Here is a 19,570-nt window from a genome sequence, read left to right as displayed (position 1 = left end):
GCTATCTTGGCTGTAAAATATGGCAGCACACAATGATCTATGCCAACAGCTACCCTGAGTAAACTGCCTTTATTCCCTGAAATTTGACCAGGAAGCTTGTGGGTGGGAAGCCTTCTCCTGCAAAACTGACTGGAACATTTTTAATGAGTAATCAAGGGTCTGTTTCCATTTCTGCTGGTGGATAGACAAGAGGACATGGCCAAATGGGGAAACCCCTCTACCATTTTGTTCTCCCTCCCTCAAGTATCAAACATAAGAAGGGTTGATGGGACAGAAGATTGCCTGAGAGCTGGGGGTGGGAAAATGACAAGTATCAATAGCCTTGTGGATCAGGATCTGCAATTTGAAGAGGTAAAGAAACAGATTTCTCATACCAAGTAGGGCAGGTGAGTTAGGAAAGACATAAGGGCTTTGAATGGGTTAGTGGTGAGGTTTAGTCCCTGACACTGTCTTCTTGTTCCTGCATGTCCTCCAGCAAATTCCTTTGCATCTCACTCTCCCACTTGGAAAATATCCCCTGACATGTTGAGAAAGTTGGGGCTGTTCAGCCTGGAGAAGAGAAGGCTGCGTGGAGACCTCATAGCAGCCTCCCAGTATCTGAAGGGGGCCTACAAGGATGCTGGGGAGGGACTATTTGTTAGGGACTGTAGTGATAGGACAAGGGGTAATGGGTTAAAACTTAAATGAGGGAGATTTAGGTTAAATATAAGTAAGAAATTCTTTACTGTGAGGATGGTGAGGCACTGGAACAGGTTGCCCAAGGAAGTTGCAAATGCTCCATCCCTGACAGTGTTCAAGGCCAGGCTGAACAGGGTCTTGAGCAACCTGGTCTAGTGGAAGGTGTCCCTGCCATGGTACGGAGGTTGGAACTAGATGATCTTAAGGTCTTTGCTAACCCAAATCATTCTAGGATTCTGTGACATAAAGTTCATATTAACATGAAGCACAGGTGGTGTAAGAGACACACAGCATAGAGCTAACACAATCAGCTGTCCTTCACTTCAAAAAACCCCAGGTACTTTAAGGGAACCTGAGCAGTGCACAATTGGCCTCTGATGTTAGCCGGAGTTCCCAGGGCACCCCGCCGGTTCGGCTCGAATAGGTTAGTTTTTAAAAAACATGGACAATTTGGAGGACAGACTGCAACTCCCATAGGAGCGGGGCTGGAGCTGGGGTTTCCCCATGCCCCCGGGCCCCGTTGAGGCCGCGCTGACCTCACCGGCGGTGCACGCTGCCTACTGCAGGGTTTGCCGCGTACATCGCTGCCACATCGCCCCGTCAAACACCGTTCCGGGGGCGACACCACCTCCCGCCGCCTCCGCCCGTCCCTCCTCCCCGACCTGCCCCGACCCGTCCGCGCGCGCGGACCGAGGGTGGCGGTGGGGCGGGACGGGGCGGAAGAGGGGAGGGCTCGACCTGCTCTGGCGCCCCAGCCCGGCCAACCCGCGGCTGCCGGGTCTGAGCCATAAAAGCGCCGGGAGCTGCAGGGACTGCGGCTCCAGTTGATCGCAGCTGTGCTCGGCGTGCCTCGGGTGGGCAGCCCGGCTGGCTCCCTTCTGCCGCCCGGCCCCAGGGACCGTGCTGACACCGGGCCCTCCTTTTCACTCCGCCTCGCCCACCGCCCCCAAGATGCTGTTTTGGCACACGCAGCCTGAGCACTACAACCAGCACTCGACCGGCAGCTACCTGCGGTGAGTCCCCGCCAGCCCCGGGCGGCGTGAACCTCCAGCGGGTTAAGGGTATTAAGGCGGGCACGGGGGTTAAGGGAAGGGTGTCTGCTGGCTCCGAGGCATCCTGCTCGTTGGGCTGCCCGGGCGGTACACGTTGGCGGTACCCGGCGTCCAGCGGAGCAGCCGCATCACGCGGGGTGAGCGCTCCTGACTCGTTTTGAGAGGTGCGGGTGCTCTTTTATTTTTTCCCCTTCTTTTTATGTTTTTTTTTTTTTTTTTTTTTTTTTTCTTTCTTGCACCTAGTTAGACAACTCTGTGCAACTTTGCCCTTCTGCTTTTGCCGGCTTCCCTCTGCTCACGGGCTTAGGTAGTGCAGCTCGCACGGAGAAGGTGCGCTAGTTGCAAAGTGCTGTCAGAAGCCTGTGGAAAGCGTCTGTTGGCCAACTGAGAGAGTATCCAGTTTTCTGAGGATGGGATTTCTTTCTCTTCTTTTTAGGACGATGGGTAAAAAGCTCAAAATTTCACTTTCTGAGCTTGTCTAAACCAGCTTTTTCCTGCCTCCACACATTTGTGTTTAATTAAATGTGCCTAATTTAAGCACAAGGGCTGCTAAACAATAGTCTCTAACGTGTAGCACAAGCCCGTATTTCCTCCCTCCAAAAGATGTCAAAGCAGGCAACTTTGGGAGCTTCCTTTCTGCTGGATGCTTATGTTTTTTTTTCTGAGAACATGTAAAGCTGAGCTCTCAGGTGGTGTAAGTTGCTGCTGCTGCTCTGCTGATGTGTGAATTTGCTGAATTGCAGCAATGAAGGCCTTGGCTGTGGCTAAGGAACCTTGCTTTCAGAATGTACCCTCAAATAACGGCTGTTGAGAGAACGTTGAGTTTGTCTGGCAGAGCACTTGGAACACAGATAATACTTCCCTTTCAAGGAGACACACAATTCTAACTATTCCCTATCAGAGTATTTGAAAAATATTTATTTATTTATTTTACTAAATAATAATACCATAATTCCATGAGGTTCTTGCTTTTTGGCAGCTTCTCCACTTCTTCATACAGGGTTTTGCATCTCCTCACTCTATCCCAGTGTCTGTCTTAACAACATGTATGTGGCAAAAGTCTTGTTCTCTCTTCATCTGGATTTGCAAATCTGACTGGTTTGGGACAGTGTGAATAGTAGTAGCAGAGAAGCATCGGCATTGGTAATTGTGTGCGCTGCGTCTGCATTAGAGAGCATTTATGGTGCTCAGACTGCTTCATTAACTCCATGGATTTGTAGTATGATTGCTACAAGTCTGTGTCAGGCTTGAGCCCACAACTCAAATTCCTTTTAATTGGCCAGAAAACATATTAGATTATTTTTGCCTGTTTGGTGCTAGCTGGAGGGGATAGAGGAGACCTGCTCTGGCAGGAAGGCTGCTAGTATGAAGGTAACCTGTTGGTGTTTTAGGAACAAACTTCAGCTTTAGTGAGTACCTGCCTCTGTGACAGTGATGGTTTTGATCTGGGACTGAAAGCTCTTTAGAGAGCTTTCTTTTAGAGTTCTGTGGCAGGAATGGCCTCAGGTGTTTCAGGGAAGGTCAGTTGAATAAAATCTTTGGGTTTTGTAATTCTGGCTACTTTACTCTCCATGGGAATGTGTGAAGGCATGCATTTCTCGAGGGGTGTTTTTCTTCCAAGCTGTGCCTTTCTGAAGGTTTTCCATACCTGTAATGACTTTGCACAGGAAGCTGAAATAGGACAAACCTTGAAGTAGCTGTAGGAAAAGTTTGTATCCGTTATACCTTGTAGACATCAGAGGTGTTGTGCGTATCTAGACATTCGTGTAAATTCTGCCATACCTCAGTGATATTTGTAGTTATAGCAAGACAATACTACAGAAAAGTCCTTGTAAATATTCATTTGTTTTTGTGGAAACCCAGTATGTATTTTGCTCTCAGTTCTGCCAGCTGACTGAACTCTTACAACTTTCTCCCTTCCATGTAAGTGAACTAGCAGTTGGTTAAGACCAGAGCTGTAAAGCTTTAGCATAAAGATGAAACTTGGGAGAGTCTTAAGGGTGTTTCATCCCCTTGCCTCCTGCCCCCTTTTTTTTAAGGATAGGAGCTGTTGTAAAAGCCTGCTTTTTCAAAAACTTGATTTGCAACTCTGGACTGAAGAGAGCTGAACAAATATTTTGATGGCTTGTATAGCTATAGCTTTGGCATTCTTCTAAGCCTTGATCTGTTGCTCCCGTCCTTCTAAGTTCTGAGTGCTTTTAATAAGGTGAAATGTTTTAGAAGGGCTTGATCCAAAGCTATGAATACCACTGGCCATTAGTTCAGGAATAAAAATTAACTTGTGTGGTTTAGTCAGTGCTTTTAATACAGTGAAACTTTCTGGAAGCCAAACCATGCTTACAGTCTTTGGCAATAAGACAGCTGTTCCAGCAAGTGTAAGGGTGTTAAGAGTATTGTGTGAAATATGGTATTTGGTACTTGGATTTAGACTTCCCCTTGCCTAAATCTCTCAACTACTTCAGCTGAATAGGTGTACGAATATCTCAACTTTAACTGTTAAACCTGGGCTAGATTGTGTGCTGATTTCTGATCTGCAGAAGCTTTCAGGCTTCAGAGTTTTTGACCTGTTCTCATCTGCAAAGCAACACTCATTCTGATAGCACTGTGCAGACGAGTGTGTTAGAGCAAATGTTGGCGTCTGGGGTGAGTGGCTGTCCTCTGGAGTGGTATTGGATCCTGCATGTGTGTAGAGCAATGCGATCTATTTCAGAGATCTGCTGTGGGCATTTCTTTCACTTCATTACTGTAGCAAATCATCACCACTAAGGAGAAAAAAAAGCCCTCCCTGTGACTGCAGTTAGTCAAGAGCTGTGATTAGGTCAGTATTGCCAGTAAGTGAATGGGGCTGGGTGCTTTTGAGTTGGTGATAATATGGAGGGGTTGTAAGAGAAAATGCAGAGATGGGTGTTTCTTTTCTCCTGTCTGTATCTTAAATGGCACAGCTTGCTCTCTGCTTTTATTTTGCCATAAATAGGAGTACCTGTGTTTGAACCAGGCACTTCAGCAATTTGCTGTAAACTGCTGCACCTTTTCACTCATGACCTGGGTAGCCTTCAAGGTTGTGGGTGCTATGAATGAACGCAGGGTGGATCATTAACTGAATAGGCAAGGGGAAAATTCTAAATGTTCTTTCCATAGGGAGCATGTCCGTACATGCCAGCATGGTCCTGAATGTTTTTCTTAAAGCTTTTTGTGTATGGGTTTACTGAAAGGAGCAGAACTGCAGCCTCTGTAATGGGAATCTCAAGTCTTCACACATCTAGAGGAAATGGAGGAGGAAAAAAAGTTGCTTCCTATTCTGAACTGTCTCTGTGCTCAACATAATCCTCCTAATTTGGAAGGGTATTAATGTCTTAAGTAGGTGGACACAATGACCAGAAATGTTGACATGGGAAAGGCTAATGTGATCTTTCAGTATCAGACATGCTGAGATAAGGATGCTTATTCCTGGCATCTCATTTTGTGCTGATCATTCTGTTGTGCTCTCAGCCTTGCTAATACCTGTTCTGCTTGGGGATTAGTGTGGGTTGGGATCAGTCTGACACTGAATCAACAGGCAGGTCAGCATGAACATCCTTTAAAGGAGTGAGAACACAGACTGTGTCCTAGTGAAGCTGCTCCTGAGCACCTATGTGCGTGTGCATTTATGAAGGTAGCCTGATGCTGTCTTAAGAGCTATGTGAGATCTTGGGACCAGGTTTATTAGAGTGCAAGGAGATATTATGAGTCAATTAACCCAGCAGTTCATGTCATCATTTACCTGAATGTCTCCTTTCTACATCAGAGCTGTGTCTGCTTCTCATATTGGCTGCTACTTGTAGGCATTTTATTAGTCTAACACTAATGTCTAACATTTTATTAGTCTAACGCTTCTTGCCCTTTATTTTCCTGAAGGTATTTCATCTGGGAACCCAAGAACTCTTAAACAAATGCAATTCCACAAGGATGAATAATCTATTTTTGATACATTATTTCCTCATCAGGAAGACTGCTTTATTGAAAAGTAGATCCAATTTATGTTTAGCAAACATAAATTAATTCTCAGAAATATTATATTTTGCTAATGCTGTGTTCTTTTGTGTCCAGTGCCAACATCTGAGAGGCAGAAGTTGCCTTATTACATTATACAGGCTGAATTCTTTTTTGTTTAGCTATCATAACTTGCTGTTTCTCCAGAGGCCATTTCGATTATCTCAGAGCACGAGAATCAAGCACAGGTTGAAGCTAGGATTCTGTCAAGTCTCTCTAAGTGAATGTGTGTGAATTCTGTGTTGCAGAGATGTCCTTGCACTGCCGATCTTCAAGCAGGAAGAACCTCAGCTGTCTCCTGAAAATGATGCCAAATTGCCACCCTTTCAGTATGTCCTCTGCACAGCCACATCACCTGCTGTGAAACTGCACGAAGAAACCCTGACCTATCTCAACCAAGGTGGGGTTTGCACTATGCTGAAGGAGGGTATATTTCCCGGGAACAGTTAATGAGACAGATTTAATCTCATACTTGTGCCTGACTGGGGATAGTGGGATTGCGAAAAAGAGGGATAGAGATTGGGAGGGGGTTGGAAGAAAGGAGGAATATTTAATTTTTCACATTTATATACCAAATTTTCAACTGTTATAGAATAGTCAAGTACCAGTGATTTAACCATTTACTTAGAGCAGCATTATAGCATGCACAGTTCCCTGTACTGTGCTTGATCTCAGACAACCTAAGCTGCAGCCTCCTGCCTTGATCTTAAAAGGCCAGTTTAATTAAGCATATTGGCAAACTTTGGCCTTGGGGGGGCTCTTAACATTGCACATCCCCAGGCGCTGCTGGAGGGCATTGTCAGAGCATGAGTTTGCAGGTATCCAAGGGCTCCTTGGTGGTCTGGGCAGGGTGTGACATTGCTCCCACTGGCTGTGTGGTGTGGTTGGGTGATGTGGCAGTGCTCAGTCCCTAACTTGTCAAGTTGCTTGGGTTCAGTGCAGCGAAGTCCTCTGTAACTGACCTCATAGGATAATTTTTACTCCTGGATAAACAAGCACTATGTGTTTCCCTTGGCTTCCCCCTTACCTTTGGCAGAATTTGTGCAGATACATCTGTGGTTGGTATTTGACTGTCACTTTGCAGCACCTCCTGTGTGTGGGTCCTGGGAGAAATCCAGCCTCTCCAGGCACAGATTATGCTAAAACCTAACTACACTTATTTTCTACCAGGTTGTAAACAAAGGCATTAACCTAGCAACAAGCTGAAGGCTGTCAGTCCTGCTACTGAGACCCTATCCTGCTTCAGGGCACTGTCCCAGCTCTTTAAGCTTTTTGTGCACCAAGCATGAAGCTTGCTTTGGTGCTTCTCTGGCTAAGTTTTCTGTGAATGCTTGTGCAAAGCAGAGCCATGACCTCCTTTGGACTCTGACCTCAGGTGTGCCTGGCTGCTGGATCTGTGTTGCTAGGTGGTAGATGCATGGAGCCCCCATAGAAAGATGGCCAACTGCTGCAGGCTTTGCTCAAGAAGCCAAATGTTTCCTGTCACATAAGCTGGCACTGTGCTGGCTCCCAGCATCAAAAGACGCTAGAGATGACTGTGTCCTCTCTGTTTATCCATCCAAATAGCAGACTCCAGGAGGTGATACGGAGCACATCAAGGGTGAAATGGAAATGAATTTTTTTTGTCAAACACAAATCTGTCGTGTTTCAGAGTAAAAGATTTTCTGTTGTGAAAAGCAGTTGATGGCCAAACATTTTAGCGTACATGAGGCAGCGCCTGCTTTTTTTTTTTTACTTTTTAGGGCAAAAGTTAGACCACTCTTTACACAATACAGTGAGTTAAAAAAAAAACCAACCCAAACAAATTAACAGAAACACCAACTCCAAAGTTGTGGCTAGAGCAGTCTACATTTTCCAGTGCAAAGTAAGACTGCTACTGCCTTTGCAGATAGACCGTGTTGTGTTAGGCTTTCTCCAGCTTAGTCTGGACACAGTACTGACCTATTTCCTTGCCAGACCACCAGTTGTTGGGTATCTTCTGCATCTGTCTTTCATCCCTCAAGGGGAAAGATGGGATGTGTCCTTGCAGAATACACTCTGGAGAGCATGAGGCTCAACAGGCCTGGAGGAGCAAAGAAGGGATGCATCTGGCAGGAGCTGTGCAGTGGGACAGAGTTGGGAAGGTGCTGGGGGAAAATGTGGGCACTCCGTAGTGCTGTTGGCTTGCCACACTGGATGGAAACAGCACTTCTTCCTAGAGCATCTTTGGGGTGATCAGTGGCAAAAGGTGGTGAGCTTCTGACAATTGAATAGCTTGCTGCTTTCTATTCCTCTTGGCAAGAGCTTTGCATCTGCCTGCAATCTTCACGGGAGCATCCTTACATCATTTAACATCCCAAGAAATCTGTCTTCCTCCTTACACTAAAATGCTCTGGATTTCTTGGAGAAAAAAAAAAAACCAAAACCCAAACCTCCTGAAATTCAAGGCTGTCTGTATATAGAAAGATGCTGTTTGGTTTTTTTTGTGGGGGTTTGTTTTGGGTTTTCTTTCTCTCCTCTTGAGCTCTTGCCGTGTACCTAATTTAAAAGCCATTCTGCTCCACTTGAGCAGGTTGCTTCAGAGTCCACACCATTGGCTGCACTTTTGCTCCCAGCACTGACCCTTTCAGGTAACAAGGGTAGGCCTTGACTGTAAATTTGTCTGACATGTAGTCTACTTTGATACTAAGTCCCTTAGGCCAAAATCCCTTGCCCGTGCTAGTTAGGAAAAAGGAACTGAAGTCTACTCCCATGTGTATATGCTGTAGGAAGCTTGTTGAATTCATTGAAGGTAACTGCAGATATGGGGAGAACAGCATGCTGGACATGCCTTTCAACCAGCTATGGACAGAGCTGGGGAGTCTAATTTCTGTTGGTGCGATATCAGTGTGGACAGTGTTTGGGGCTACAAATAGATGAGGATTTGTCTTGCAATTCCAGGACAAAGAATCAATTTGAGTTGACAGATAATCTCCCATTTCACTTAGAAGTTCCTGTTTAGGAACTTCTACATAAAAGGGTATTTTAGTCTTTTTCGTGACATTTATGTTAAAAGCAATGCATTGGCCTCATGCATTGACTTTCTGGAATAAAAAATTGTGTCTCTTCAAAAGCAAAAATTAAAATGCCTGAGTCAAACTTTCTTCTCATTTCAGCAACACTTGTCTATGGGGACCTCTTTTGATTCTTGGGCGACATAGTTTTCCAGCAGGTACCTGTTTAGGTATTTTCCCAATCCTTCTCCGAAACCAGAGGAGGGTGCTGCACCTCTTTACTTTGACCTGCTCAATACAAGCCCTGAAATCCCACTCAAGTGCTGCCACATTGATGTCTATTGTCCTGCCTGTGCTAGAGGCCCATGTAAGTTCAAGGCCTTGAGAGAAAATCAATCCCACTAACTGAATTAGATTTTATGAGCCTGGGGGAGGTATGTGAAGGGGACCTCAAGACAGCCCAGATCTCTCGAGCCAATACTACCAGCATAGCAGAAGAGCTGACTGACTCCAGAGCACCGTGACCCAGCTGTAGTACCATAGCCATTTCATGGAGCAGTTTAGCCCATTCCTTTCACCTTATACTGACTGTAAGCAAAGGGACACCTCTTGCACCTTACCCTCTTTCTGTGCTTATCATGGTCTGGCCAAATGTTGTTACATAAAACTTCTCTTCTTCCTTGTATGTTTGAGTTTTGTGATGGATTACTTTAGCAAATGGGTAACTTCATTAATGGATGTCTCTCCACCCTGTCTGCTCTGATAGAGAGCATCAGTCACAGCTGGCTCCTAGTAAGGCACATACAAAAACAGAGTGGCTGTCTCAGCTTCAACAAAGCAATTCACATCCCATGTGGTTATTTATCCAAATTATGAGGACTGGGTTTGGGGTTTACTGCTTGCTGCGTGACTCTTGCCACCACTTGCTATCCAAGATGTTCCATCCTGACTTGAGCTTTTCACCGCTCAGTAACTGACCATTTGTCACCATGAAGCACTCTGCTCCCTGCCCTGAAACGCTCCACAGATGACTGATTCAGTGATGGCTGGTGAGTGGACCAGCTCAGGAGATGGTCCATGTGCACTACTAGATGGAATAAAGGTCAGGTGTGACAGCTATGGAGGGGGGAAAGCTGGAAGAACTGGGTAGGCAAGTTGAAGGCCAAGTAGCATAGAAGAACTGGAGGAGAGAGTCAGATGACATCTAAAAGGGTTTCATATGGGCTAGGAAGAAGGGCTGTCTGGTGATTGTGTTTGTGTACAAATGTGAGAGGGCTTCATGCTTGTGGAGCGTAATGACTTCTTATGAGCCTTGCTCCCCGCTGGATAGACCCAGAGAGATGGTCAGTGGCATTGAGGAGGAGGAGGAGGTTTTTGGCCTGGGCCCTCCACAAAGGTCAAGGAGGAAGCCGAGAAGACTCCTGAGCTGGAGACCAGTGTTTTCAGCAAGGGCAGGGAGAACATTTCTGAGGGAGCACAGAGGAGTGAGCTTAGCTGTTGTGTTAAGTTGACTTGGGGACATTCAGCAGTAGCAGGCTCCTAAGCTTGTCTGCTCCAGTTTGAAACCATGAGAGCTTGCTGGCTGCAGCTCTAGAACCAGCCTGTAAATGAAGTAACTAGAGTCAAATCCTTAGCTTGGTTTCCAAAGGTTGACTCATTACACTTGTCTTTCCTGATCTCTTCTCTGCCATGCATTCCCACATTCCTTGGGAAGCTTGGAGCCAGAGCCCTGCTAGCCCAAATTCAACATGATCTTAGTTTGCTAATTCTTAGGGCAGTTCCTACATTAACTGATTTTTACTGGATCTCAGCAAGGTTACTCATATGATGGGACAAAGTATAGACCTATTAGTATGGTATCTTAACATCACTCTGCCTTCAGTGCACAGAACTGGTAAGAGTGCTGTCCTTGCACTAGGAGCTGCTGCTGACATCGCTCCTCTGGTCAGGGATCACATCTGTCAACAGCTACACTGTCCAGAAGTCTGCTGCACAAACATCGCCTAACATTTTTGGAACTAGCCTGCCTTTTAGCACTATTTCAGTGTCTCCTGTGGATAGGGATTTTCAGACAAACAATCAACCAGCAACCATATTACAAACCACTGCTTTAGCAAGAGGGCTTGATGCAGTTGCATATTCCATGGTGTGCAGTCATACGGGGTGTGGTTTGACCATGGCTGGTTGAAACTAGTTTCAAACGTGGACAGAAATGGGAGTACTGAAGGTGGTTCCAGAAACTGCACCAGGAGGAATGCGGAGGAAACAAACACTGTACAGTAGATCTGCATGCTAATAAATGTGGGAAAATAAAATTATCCCTTTAAAAAACAAAAAGCCAAAACCCACAGAAACCTGAAAGTCATTGCTCAAGGGAATTGGCTAGTCCACCACGTGTGGACTGTGAGCTATTCAACCCATGATTTTGTTTCATGACCAGCATTGGGTTGGCTCAGTCTCAGATCTAAATTACTCAAAGGGTGGTTAAGGTTGATAGCAGAGGGTCACTGAGGGCAGGCTGTGTGACAAATCCAGCCTTGTCCCACAGTGGTACTTTGGAGTCACTGGCTGCCACCTGCCTGTACAATTTTCCTGGGCTCTATTCAGCTCTCCAGATGTGTGGTTCTTGGCCATGTGAGGATTTTAGTATACAGCTGGTTAAGGTTAGGCAGGCTGGCCACCTCTACTTTACAGTGTCTTCCAGGAGTCATCTTTATTGCCAGTCCTAGACAGCCCAGAAAACAAACAAGCCAAAACCCCACACCATGAGAGAAAACCACTGACATCTGAGAAGATCTGTGACAATATTGGGAGCATTGCTGTAGAGGTACATAAGCAACGGATGTCTCATGAAGCTAAAGATGGACTTAGTTTTAGTCTGGGTCACACTTAAATGAAAGCCCAAGATTTCCAGCCCTCAGGTGCAAATGCATGCATCCAGGTTTGAGGCATATGTGCATAAACGGGTACACTTTAAACTGTTACGTTGAAAATTTGCTGGGTTTTGTACTGCCTCAGCTCACTGCAGACCTGTTATGGTTTCTGCTCCAAAGAAAGGTGAAGAAAGCACTGGGCAGTGAGCAGGTGAAGAGGATGCCTTGAAGGTGATTGCTAACTGCTTGGGTAGGGGATGAAATTGCTTACAACAGAAGGCAAAAAAAGAACCTTTGCCTCTTTTAAAAAGTCTAAAGTTCAAATTCGGTTGTCTAATCTTCTGCAGCCAGAGAACCCAGTTTTAAACACGGAGATTTACAGTAAATAGAAAAAGCTGGTTTGTATTGACGTTAACTCCTACGTAATTGAGTTTTATGGGGTCACAACTGTCTGAATGTTTGTAATTTTCCTGGAACAATTCTCTATTTGCCTAAATGAAGTGTAGAGAAGGCTGAGTGACCAGCTCTGCTTGGGTGTGCTTCTGGTTTAATTATAGCTCTATTTGTGGGGATATTTTTGCTTTGTCCCATGCTAAGAGCTGCCTCTTTTCCTAACAATCACTGCTGTTACTGACCAGGACCTGGGTATTTCCAGGAGCTATGCTGCTGGTGGCCTCTCCTGTGTGAACATGCACTCCACCCTCTCCTGGGATCACTGGCACAACAGTGACTTTGTGTCATTGACACTGTGAATATGAGATGCTCCCTGGTAGATATGCACCTATGCATCCTTGATCCCTCATCGCTGTAGGGTTCTGTACTGCTCCTTGACCCCTTTCCACTCTCTTCCTGAGTTTGGATGGCTTAAAAAATGTCTAATGAAGCTGGTTTGTCTTTCTCATTTCTGAGACTGGCCACTCCGTGGTTTTGGTTCTTGTGCTGCACCTCTTCATCTTTGGAGAAGGAATTTGTCTCCTGCCTGACTTTGAAGACAGCTCTGAGTAGGTTCTGGTGTCTCAGCTGAAGCCATTAATTGTGCTGGCAGCAATTTCCCCATATGTTTGGCAGCTCTGTCTTCACTTGGCAGCCCAGGATAAACAACTCTGTCTCCAAACCGCACCATCCCTAAGCCCACTATGAATCTTGCTTCAGATGACAGGGCACCTCTGCATAAGTAGAGCATCTGACTTCTGTTGTCCCTAGGAAACTAGAATATCAGTTGTCTTTTAACCAAGAGGCTGTTTTCTATTCTTTCTATAATCCTTTCTTCTGTTGCTAACATCTGGATAAAATTCAAATGGGATTGTGAACTTGCTGAACTGTAGCCTGTGCACAACTGCTACTGGAAGCCTAGACTGATTTTGTTCTCCCACTTCCATAAATCTTCAGTATCTGTGAAGGAAGGAAGTGCTCGGAAGTTCCTCTGGGTGTAGTGAGAAGTAAGAGAATATCTGTAAAATTCTTTCCTTATATTCCATGTCACTTTTTTACTTTCTCCCATTATCCATATCTATTCTGAGATTCCTATAAATATGATAGTGACATTTTGCCTGTGATTTTACAGCATTTTGTGTTTGTATCAATGTACGTGTCAATCTGAGAAGACATGGAAATTTTCCAATTAGCTTACTCTAATTTGAGGTGTCCTAAAAGATCACGTTTTAGGTGGTAATAGGAAGCTTGATGAATACTGTAGTTTTGACATGTTTAGCTGTTTTTATAGGAGTAATACACATTTTTTAGGGAGTAATGTACCCTTTTTCTAGAAAGGATGGAAAAAAAACCCCACACCTTTTTTTTTTTTTTTCCCTTTGCTTCCTACCAAGCATTTATTACGTGTTCCTGAAACTAGTCAGTGTCTGGACAGTGAGATTCTTCTTGTCCTAGCTTGATGCCACATTTGTGACTGGCATTGAAGCTACAGTTGGGGATGGTTGCCAGTCACATCTTCTCCCCTGCTCCATGGGTAGGTTCTGAGTGAGACTTGTTTTCTCTCAATTTCTTACTGCAGAAATGTGGTGAAGGAAGTGACTTACCCAAGGGTATCTGAGGGAGCCTGCTGCAGAGGGCCAGAAGTCATACTCAGCTCTTCTGCATCCCTCTTCAGCACCCTCAGGACCATTCTTCTTAGTTATCTGAAACTCAAGTAAATATTACACACAAAACTACTCTTACAGAGCTATAAAACCTGTTGTCCAAATTGACTTAGAACAGGTTGAAACCAGAAAAAGCCTGTATTTTTTACTTACACAGAGGGGGCTGAGGTTTTCTGAGCTGGACAGATGTGACTAAGATAGTCCTGGGTGTTCCAAGTACATGCTAGAGAAGGGGAAATGCAGGAAGAAATTATTTTCACAGGGCATATATTTTTTTTCAGCTTTCCATCATAATTTCTTCACCAATTAATTTATATCAAAAATCAAAGTGTATACCATGTGTTAGATTAGGTGGGGTCCAACAAAATGGGTGAGGTCTATGCAAGAGAAGCCCAAGTGCACATAGTGAACTTGGCAGCTGGGAGTGTTTCTTTGTCTACTGACTGGTTTTGTGTCCTTGATACAATGTTAGACTATAGTATTGGAGGAATTAAATGTACCTCCCTCTCTTTTGAGTAGAAACCACTGCAAATTAGTGTTTCTTTTAGTGCCTGTTAGCTATGAAGTGTCACCACTATAAAAAAGGCCATTTTCAAAACTCTGGGAAGAGTCGGGTTCAGCCAAATGTTCATATAGTAAATGAGCATTGAATTTTTCCTCTAGCAGCCTTGGCTCTGAGGCATGTGTTTGGCTTTCCCACAAGAAAGAAGTAGGGAAAGAGCAAGGAGGGAGCTGGGAAACCCCTCGAGCTGGGGGCAGATTGTAAAAGGAGGAAAAGCGTACGAAGAGACATGATGACAATGAGGCTCTGTGGTGTGGTAGCAGAGTTAGTAGTTTAATTGTTCTGCTGTGTTCTTGTAGTCTTTGCTACCCTGGTGGTAATGGCAAGTAGGGCAGGTATCCTCAGTGCTGAAGTCAGATGGGTAACAGAAACATAGTGGAGCTATGCTGCAGAGAGAAACAGCCAGGAGGCAGGTGAAGGGCGAGACTGAATACTAAAGGAAGGCATGTGTAAATTGCAGTTCTTATTGCCACAGTATAAGTTTGGAAGAAGACCATACAAAAGAGGAGCATTGGTCATGACTGGGCAGCTTGATATGGATATGGTCTGGACACTGAATACCAGAAACTGGGAAGATATGGCCAGGAAAGGGCTGGCTATATTCAGTCTGCTCTGCCTCTGGGTGCTTATAACTCAGTGCTGCGTTCAAGATGAGGTGTGAGGCAAAATGGGTCCTAAAGTGTTGGAATGACTCTTGTGTTCCTTTTACATTTCGTGTCCCACAGTTGGTCCTCCTTTGCAGGATTTCCATGTTCCTAGCATAGAGGGAGCTTTCAGGGTGGCCTATCTTGTAGCTGGTGAATTCATAATATCCACTGGATAAATATCTCCTAAAGCATCTTGTCAAACGAGGCTGCAGTAAGCAACTGCAGAAACATCCACTGCCATTTGTGACCCAGGGGCGGAGGATTCTGTCCTTCTTCCACACATGGGCCACTTCAGCAAGTCTTACGTTAAATTTTATTTTTGCTTTTGGCTGGCAAAAAGGTGTGGGAAATCAAGCATGCAAGTTCAGATGCCGGCTCTGTCTCTCTTGCCTGTTTACCCTGGGGGTTCCTTAATCTTTCTTGTCAGAAGAATATCTATGTGTGCCTGACACTCTGAAGAGTTGCATTTGGCTGTCTCAAAGGTGATCCTCCTGGCTGCTGGATGTGCTTCGGTCTGGGAGGATAAATGCTTTCTTATTTTCCTCCCCCTCCTTCTGTGTGCTGCGTTTGACTGTCAACATTCCTTTGCCTTTATCTGTGCGCTATTTAGGATGTCCATATAAAGTTGCTAAATGGAATTTTTATTGGCCAGCTTGGCTTAATAATCAAACAGTTTCCAGGCTGGTTCTGTCTAGTGCTATGTGGATCCATTCTGAGAAGGAGGACTCCCAGTCATTTTTTTTTATCTTTCCACAGACTTTTGTTGGGGATATTGCTTAGTCTAAGGTTAGGGTTTAATTGCTGCAAAAGCAGGCAGACTACTTGGCTAGATTAAGTAAGGCCTGATTCATACTGGTCTGGAACATCATCATCTTAGTTGGAAAGTAGCATATTGTATCAGTGTATCATGCAGAAAACCACAAAATATGTAGTGCAAGTGGCCTTTGAAACATAACGCCAAAACAATAAAGAAAGCAAGCAAGATATTGTGGCTGTCGAGCAAATAATCTTTGAACAAAACTTAACTTTGAGCTTGAAATAATGATAATCTTTTATAATCAGAAATGGCCTAAATCTCCTGATGGCTGACTAAATCCCAGGAATGGAAATCAGTTAAGCTATTGTGGCTCGTACCTTTTGAGTGGGTGAAAGTGTTCCTGTGTTGAACCAAATTATTTTCCATCCATAGCAAATTGTTGACTTTCAGTTCTGTTGTCCCAGCCTGCATTTAATGTGTGTTAGTTACCAAAGACGATAAAAGCTAAAAAGGCAAGCAGTCTATAAATCCTCTTTAAGATAGATGCAATTGCTTTATGAATCACCAAGCAGGAACTCTCTGAAGCTGGGTGGTTACTACTTTGTTGGACACTACTCTTGTTCGTAAAGCAGAGTTGCTCAAACCGTAGCCTAGGAGGAGATTGCATAAATTTGTTGTTGCTCAGGGAATGTCTGTTCAAAACACAAATTACAGTGTATCATCACCCACCCAGGTTTTTATTGGTGCCCCCGAAGCTTTCAGTGAAGCTGGGAGACAAACTGCATCTCAGGAATTTACTGTGGTTTTCTAAGTATTTATTATCATTTTGTTCTCTGTCTGAGGTAGGGAAAAGGAGTTTTAGCAGGCTCTGTGCGAAGAGAGCACCAGGTCAGGCAGGCAGGCAGGCAGGCAGAAGGCTGCTTTGGCCTCACCTGTCCTGGGAGTTAGCTTGCAGGATATCCTCTTATTTTAGCTAGTGATAGACATGCTTTAGGTACCTTTGTATGCCTATGGTGATGCAGCTATAGCCAATGTTGAGAGCATGGAAGGAAAAGGATTTCAGAAAATTGCTGGTTGTTAGCACTGGGTGTAAAACTAACATGCAGCAATATGGAATGTCCTCCTGGTACAGGGAGACTCTCCAAAACTGCAGCTGTTGCTCTCCATTGCCACAGGTGTTTTCTTCAGGTTCTTCCTTCCGTCTGAGCCCAGTGGATGTTAAACCCTTCTCAGCTGAAAACCGAATGCTGCCTTTGTCAAGGACAGTTCAATCAAATCATTGCAGAGTCTCAGCATCTCTGAGATTACTCTGCCATGTCTTCAGCTTTACCACAAAGGATTGGCTTGGAAAGATGTAGTCTAACCTATATTAATCTGTATTTCTATCTGAGACAGGTGAAAAAACTCTATATAGGAGAACTCCTTATATTTCAGTTGTATGTTTTGGGCTTAGCTATTTGCAGTCTGTCTTGGGAACTGGGAATATGGTTTGATTTAGTCACATTGCAGCCACATTTCTTTACAGCTTCAGATACCTGATTAAGAATACTCTGTTATTGTTTTAGATTTAGAAGAATATGATCTGTCTGTGCCTGCTAGTATTGGTGAGTCAGTAATGCAGGATTTATAGATGATCTGCGTACCAGAGCCTCGAGCATCTTCTTTGCCCTCTTTGACGCCAGGGGGAGTTCTGCTTTCTTCAAGTTAGGTCACTATTAGACACTTTATTTTACAGATCCAAGTACTAATTATTCTTTAGACCTTTGTTTTCCTGCAATTGTTATAATTGCAGGGCTGAGATTGTAATTCACTATTTCAGGACTTTTGCTGATAGTGATGGTGGAAAACATAGAGTAAACAAGGTTTGGAAGGTATTTTTCAAGGAAAAAAAACCCAATCCAAGCAGTTTGATGCTATAAAGGTGCAAGGATCTCAACATTGTCCATGCTATACCAATGAATTATGGGTACCATTAGCCATAAAGCAGTGGATTTTCTGGAATAATTTTTAGGGAGAATGAATTTTTCAAAATCAGTAACAAAACATTTATATATAAAGGAATTGTGAGGAATTGGGACCAAATTCTCACTGACAGAGTTCCACAGAGAGGGAAATAAGCTACATGTTTTCTGAAGCTTGGCTTGTTTTGATAACAATTCTGTGTAGTAACTGGAGTTAAACATTTAGAGGTCAAGGGGAAAGCAGTTAGCATAAAATATAATTTTGATTGAGTTTTTTCGTGGCCTAAACTGAGTTCCAGGGCTTACATCAGATGACCCATATATCTTTGATCAAAGCATTTTATTTCCTCTTTGGCTTTCCATTTAATATTAACTCTGTTTCCACTACAGGTTGTTTTTTTATTTTTGCCAGTTGGCAGAATCTGTTTCTAACTCTGTCCAAGCTAAATCACTCCCATCAGATGTGCAATGCCTGCTGTCTGTCAGGTTGCATTATTGTTCCTATCCCATGCAAATGGTTGGAAGATGCATGCTGCAGGATTTTTGAGTGCTTGATGCTAGTTTGAAAGGAATATGGCCAGTGTTTTTATATTCATTATTTTCTTTTGTCTCATTGGAACTACAAATAGGGCTGACCAAAGAGTAGGAGTGTATCAGTGCAAAAACGGTGTTCCAAAACCCTGCTCATTCCTGAGATGCTTGTTGAATGGCTGGCAGTGCTTCTGCTTCTACCGTTGCCTTCCCTTATAGCACATCTCATGCCATTTAATTTCTCTGTTCGTATTACCCCATGTGAGTAGTCATACATGTGTTTTACTGTCTCTTGGATGCTCATTGTCTCAAATCCTAAATTAATTTTCTGTAATGATTAATTAGCTTTGTATTTGCATGGGAATGGGCTGTAGGTGCAAGAGGTGCTCGTCTGTGTACATTTGTTTGAGGTAATGAACTGTATTGCTTTATAGCTGGTGAAATCTATCCCCATTGAGCTATTGAGTAGCCAAGTACTTCATACAATATAGATACACAGGTACAAGATATGCATAGGTACATAGTACAACAGATGTGCCACTCAGGGACATGGTTTAGTGGTGAATTTGGCAGTGCTAGGTTAACGGTGGGACTTGGTGATCTTAAGGGTCTTTTCCAAGCTAAATAATTTTATGATTCTATGAGAGAAAACCAGTTTTGCAAACTGGAGCTTGATCTTTTTTATGCTAATGCAACAAGTGTTGATTATGTGGGCAGATATGTACATCTCTCTAAAAATTGCCAAGTGAAAAATATTAATGTGTATCAGAGGGCACATTAGAAAGTCTCTTGAATTAAAGCATGTAAGACCTCAATTTTGGGACTGTCATTTACAAAATACACTTTTGTTGTCCAGTAGTCTTCAAAGGAAGGTCACTGTTGTCATTTTGGTTTACTTATGCTCAAAGAGATGGGTTAAGATCTATGCATGTTTCCAGTGCTTAATTTGGCACTTCATATGGTTTGTTCTTTCCTCTCCCTGTGCCCTAAGCCACTTGCTGGATTCAGGGGTCATTTCCTGTTTGTGGAACTCCTATTGACATCAGTAGGAGTGTTGTGCAAACATTTGGGGCTTCAGTATGGCCTCTCATCTCTTTATTCCCCCCCCCTCCCAGCCAGCTGAATAAGCACAATTATCCCTGGGATCTAGTGATATGGTCCATACTCATGTGGGCAAACGGAAAAGCTGGGATTCCCAGAAGGGTACCAGCCTGAAACGTGGTGCCCTTCTGACACATCTGCTGTCGTAAATCTTCTATTTCTAGATCTCAACCCAGTAGTGTGACATTTTTTTGTCTCTGCTGGTAGCAACTGCTTAGAGGGAGATATAGCTGCTTTGCAGTTTTCTGCAGGGCCGGTTCTGCGGAGATACTGGTTGAGCTAGAAAACTCAAATTGATTTCCTTCTTAGGG

The 19,570-nt window shown here is 44.1% G+C and overlaps 1 protein-coding gene across 1 annotated transcript in view; it reads left to right on the top strand.

Moving 5' to 3' along the window:
* Positions 1–1,629: 1,629 nt before the first annotated feature.
* TFCP2L1 (transcription factor CP2 like 1) overlaps positions 1,630–19,570 on the top strand; it is a gene marked incomplete at both ends in the record, with an annotated part of 32,046 nt that continues 14,105 nt past the window's right edge. Inside the window, 2 exons of the mRNA XM_080621495.1 lie at positions 1,630–1,691; positions 6,008–6,159. Of these exons, the coding sequence (XP_080477621.1) occupies positions 1,630–1,691; positions 6,008–6,159 (214 nt within the window). The remainder of the gene's footprint in view (positions 1,692–6,007; positions 6,160–19,570) is intronic.

This window comes from Psittacula echo (genome assembly GCF_963264785.1).
Source record: "Psittacula echo genome assembly, chromosome: 6".
Classification (NCBI taxonomy): Eukaryota; Metazoa; Chordata; class Aves; order Psittaciformes; family Psittacidae; genus Psittacula; species Psittacula echo.
This window is presented reverse-complemented; position numbering and strand designations above follow the sequence as displayed.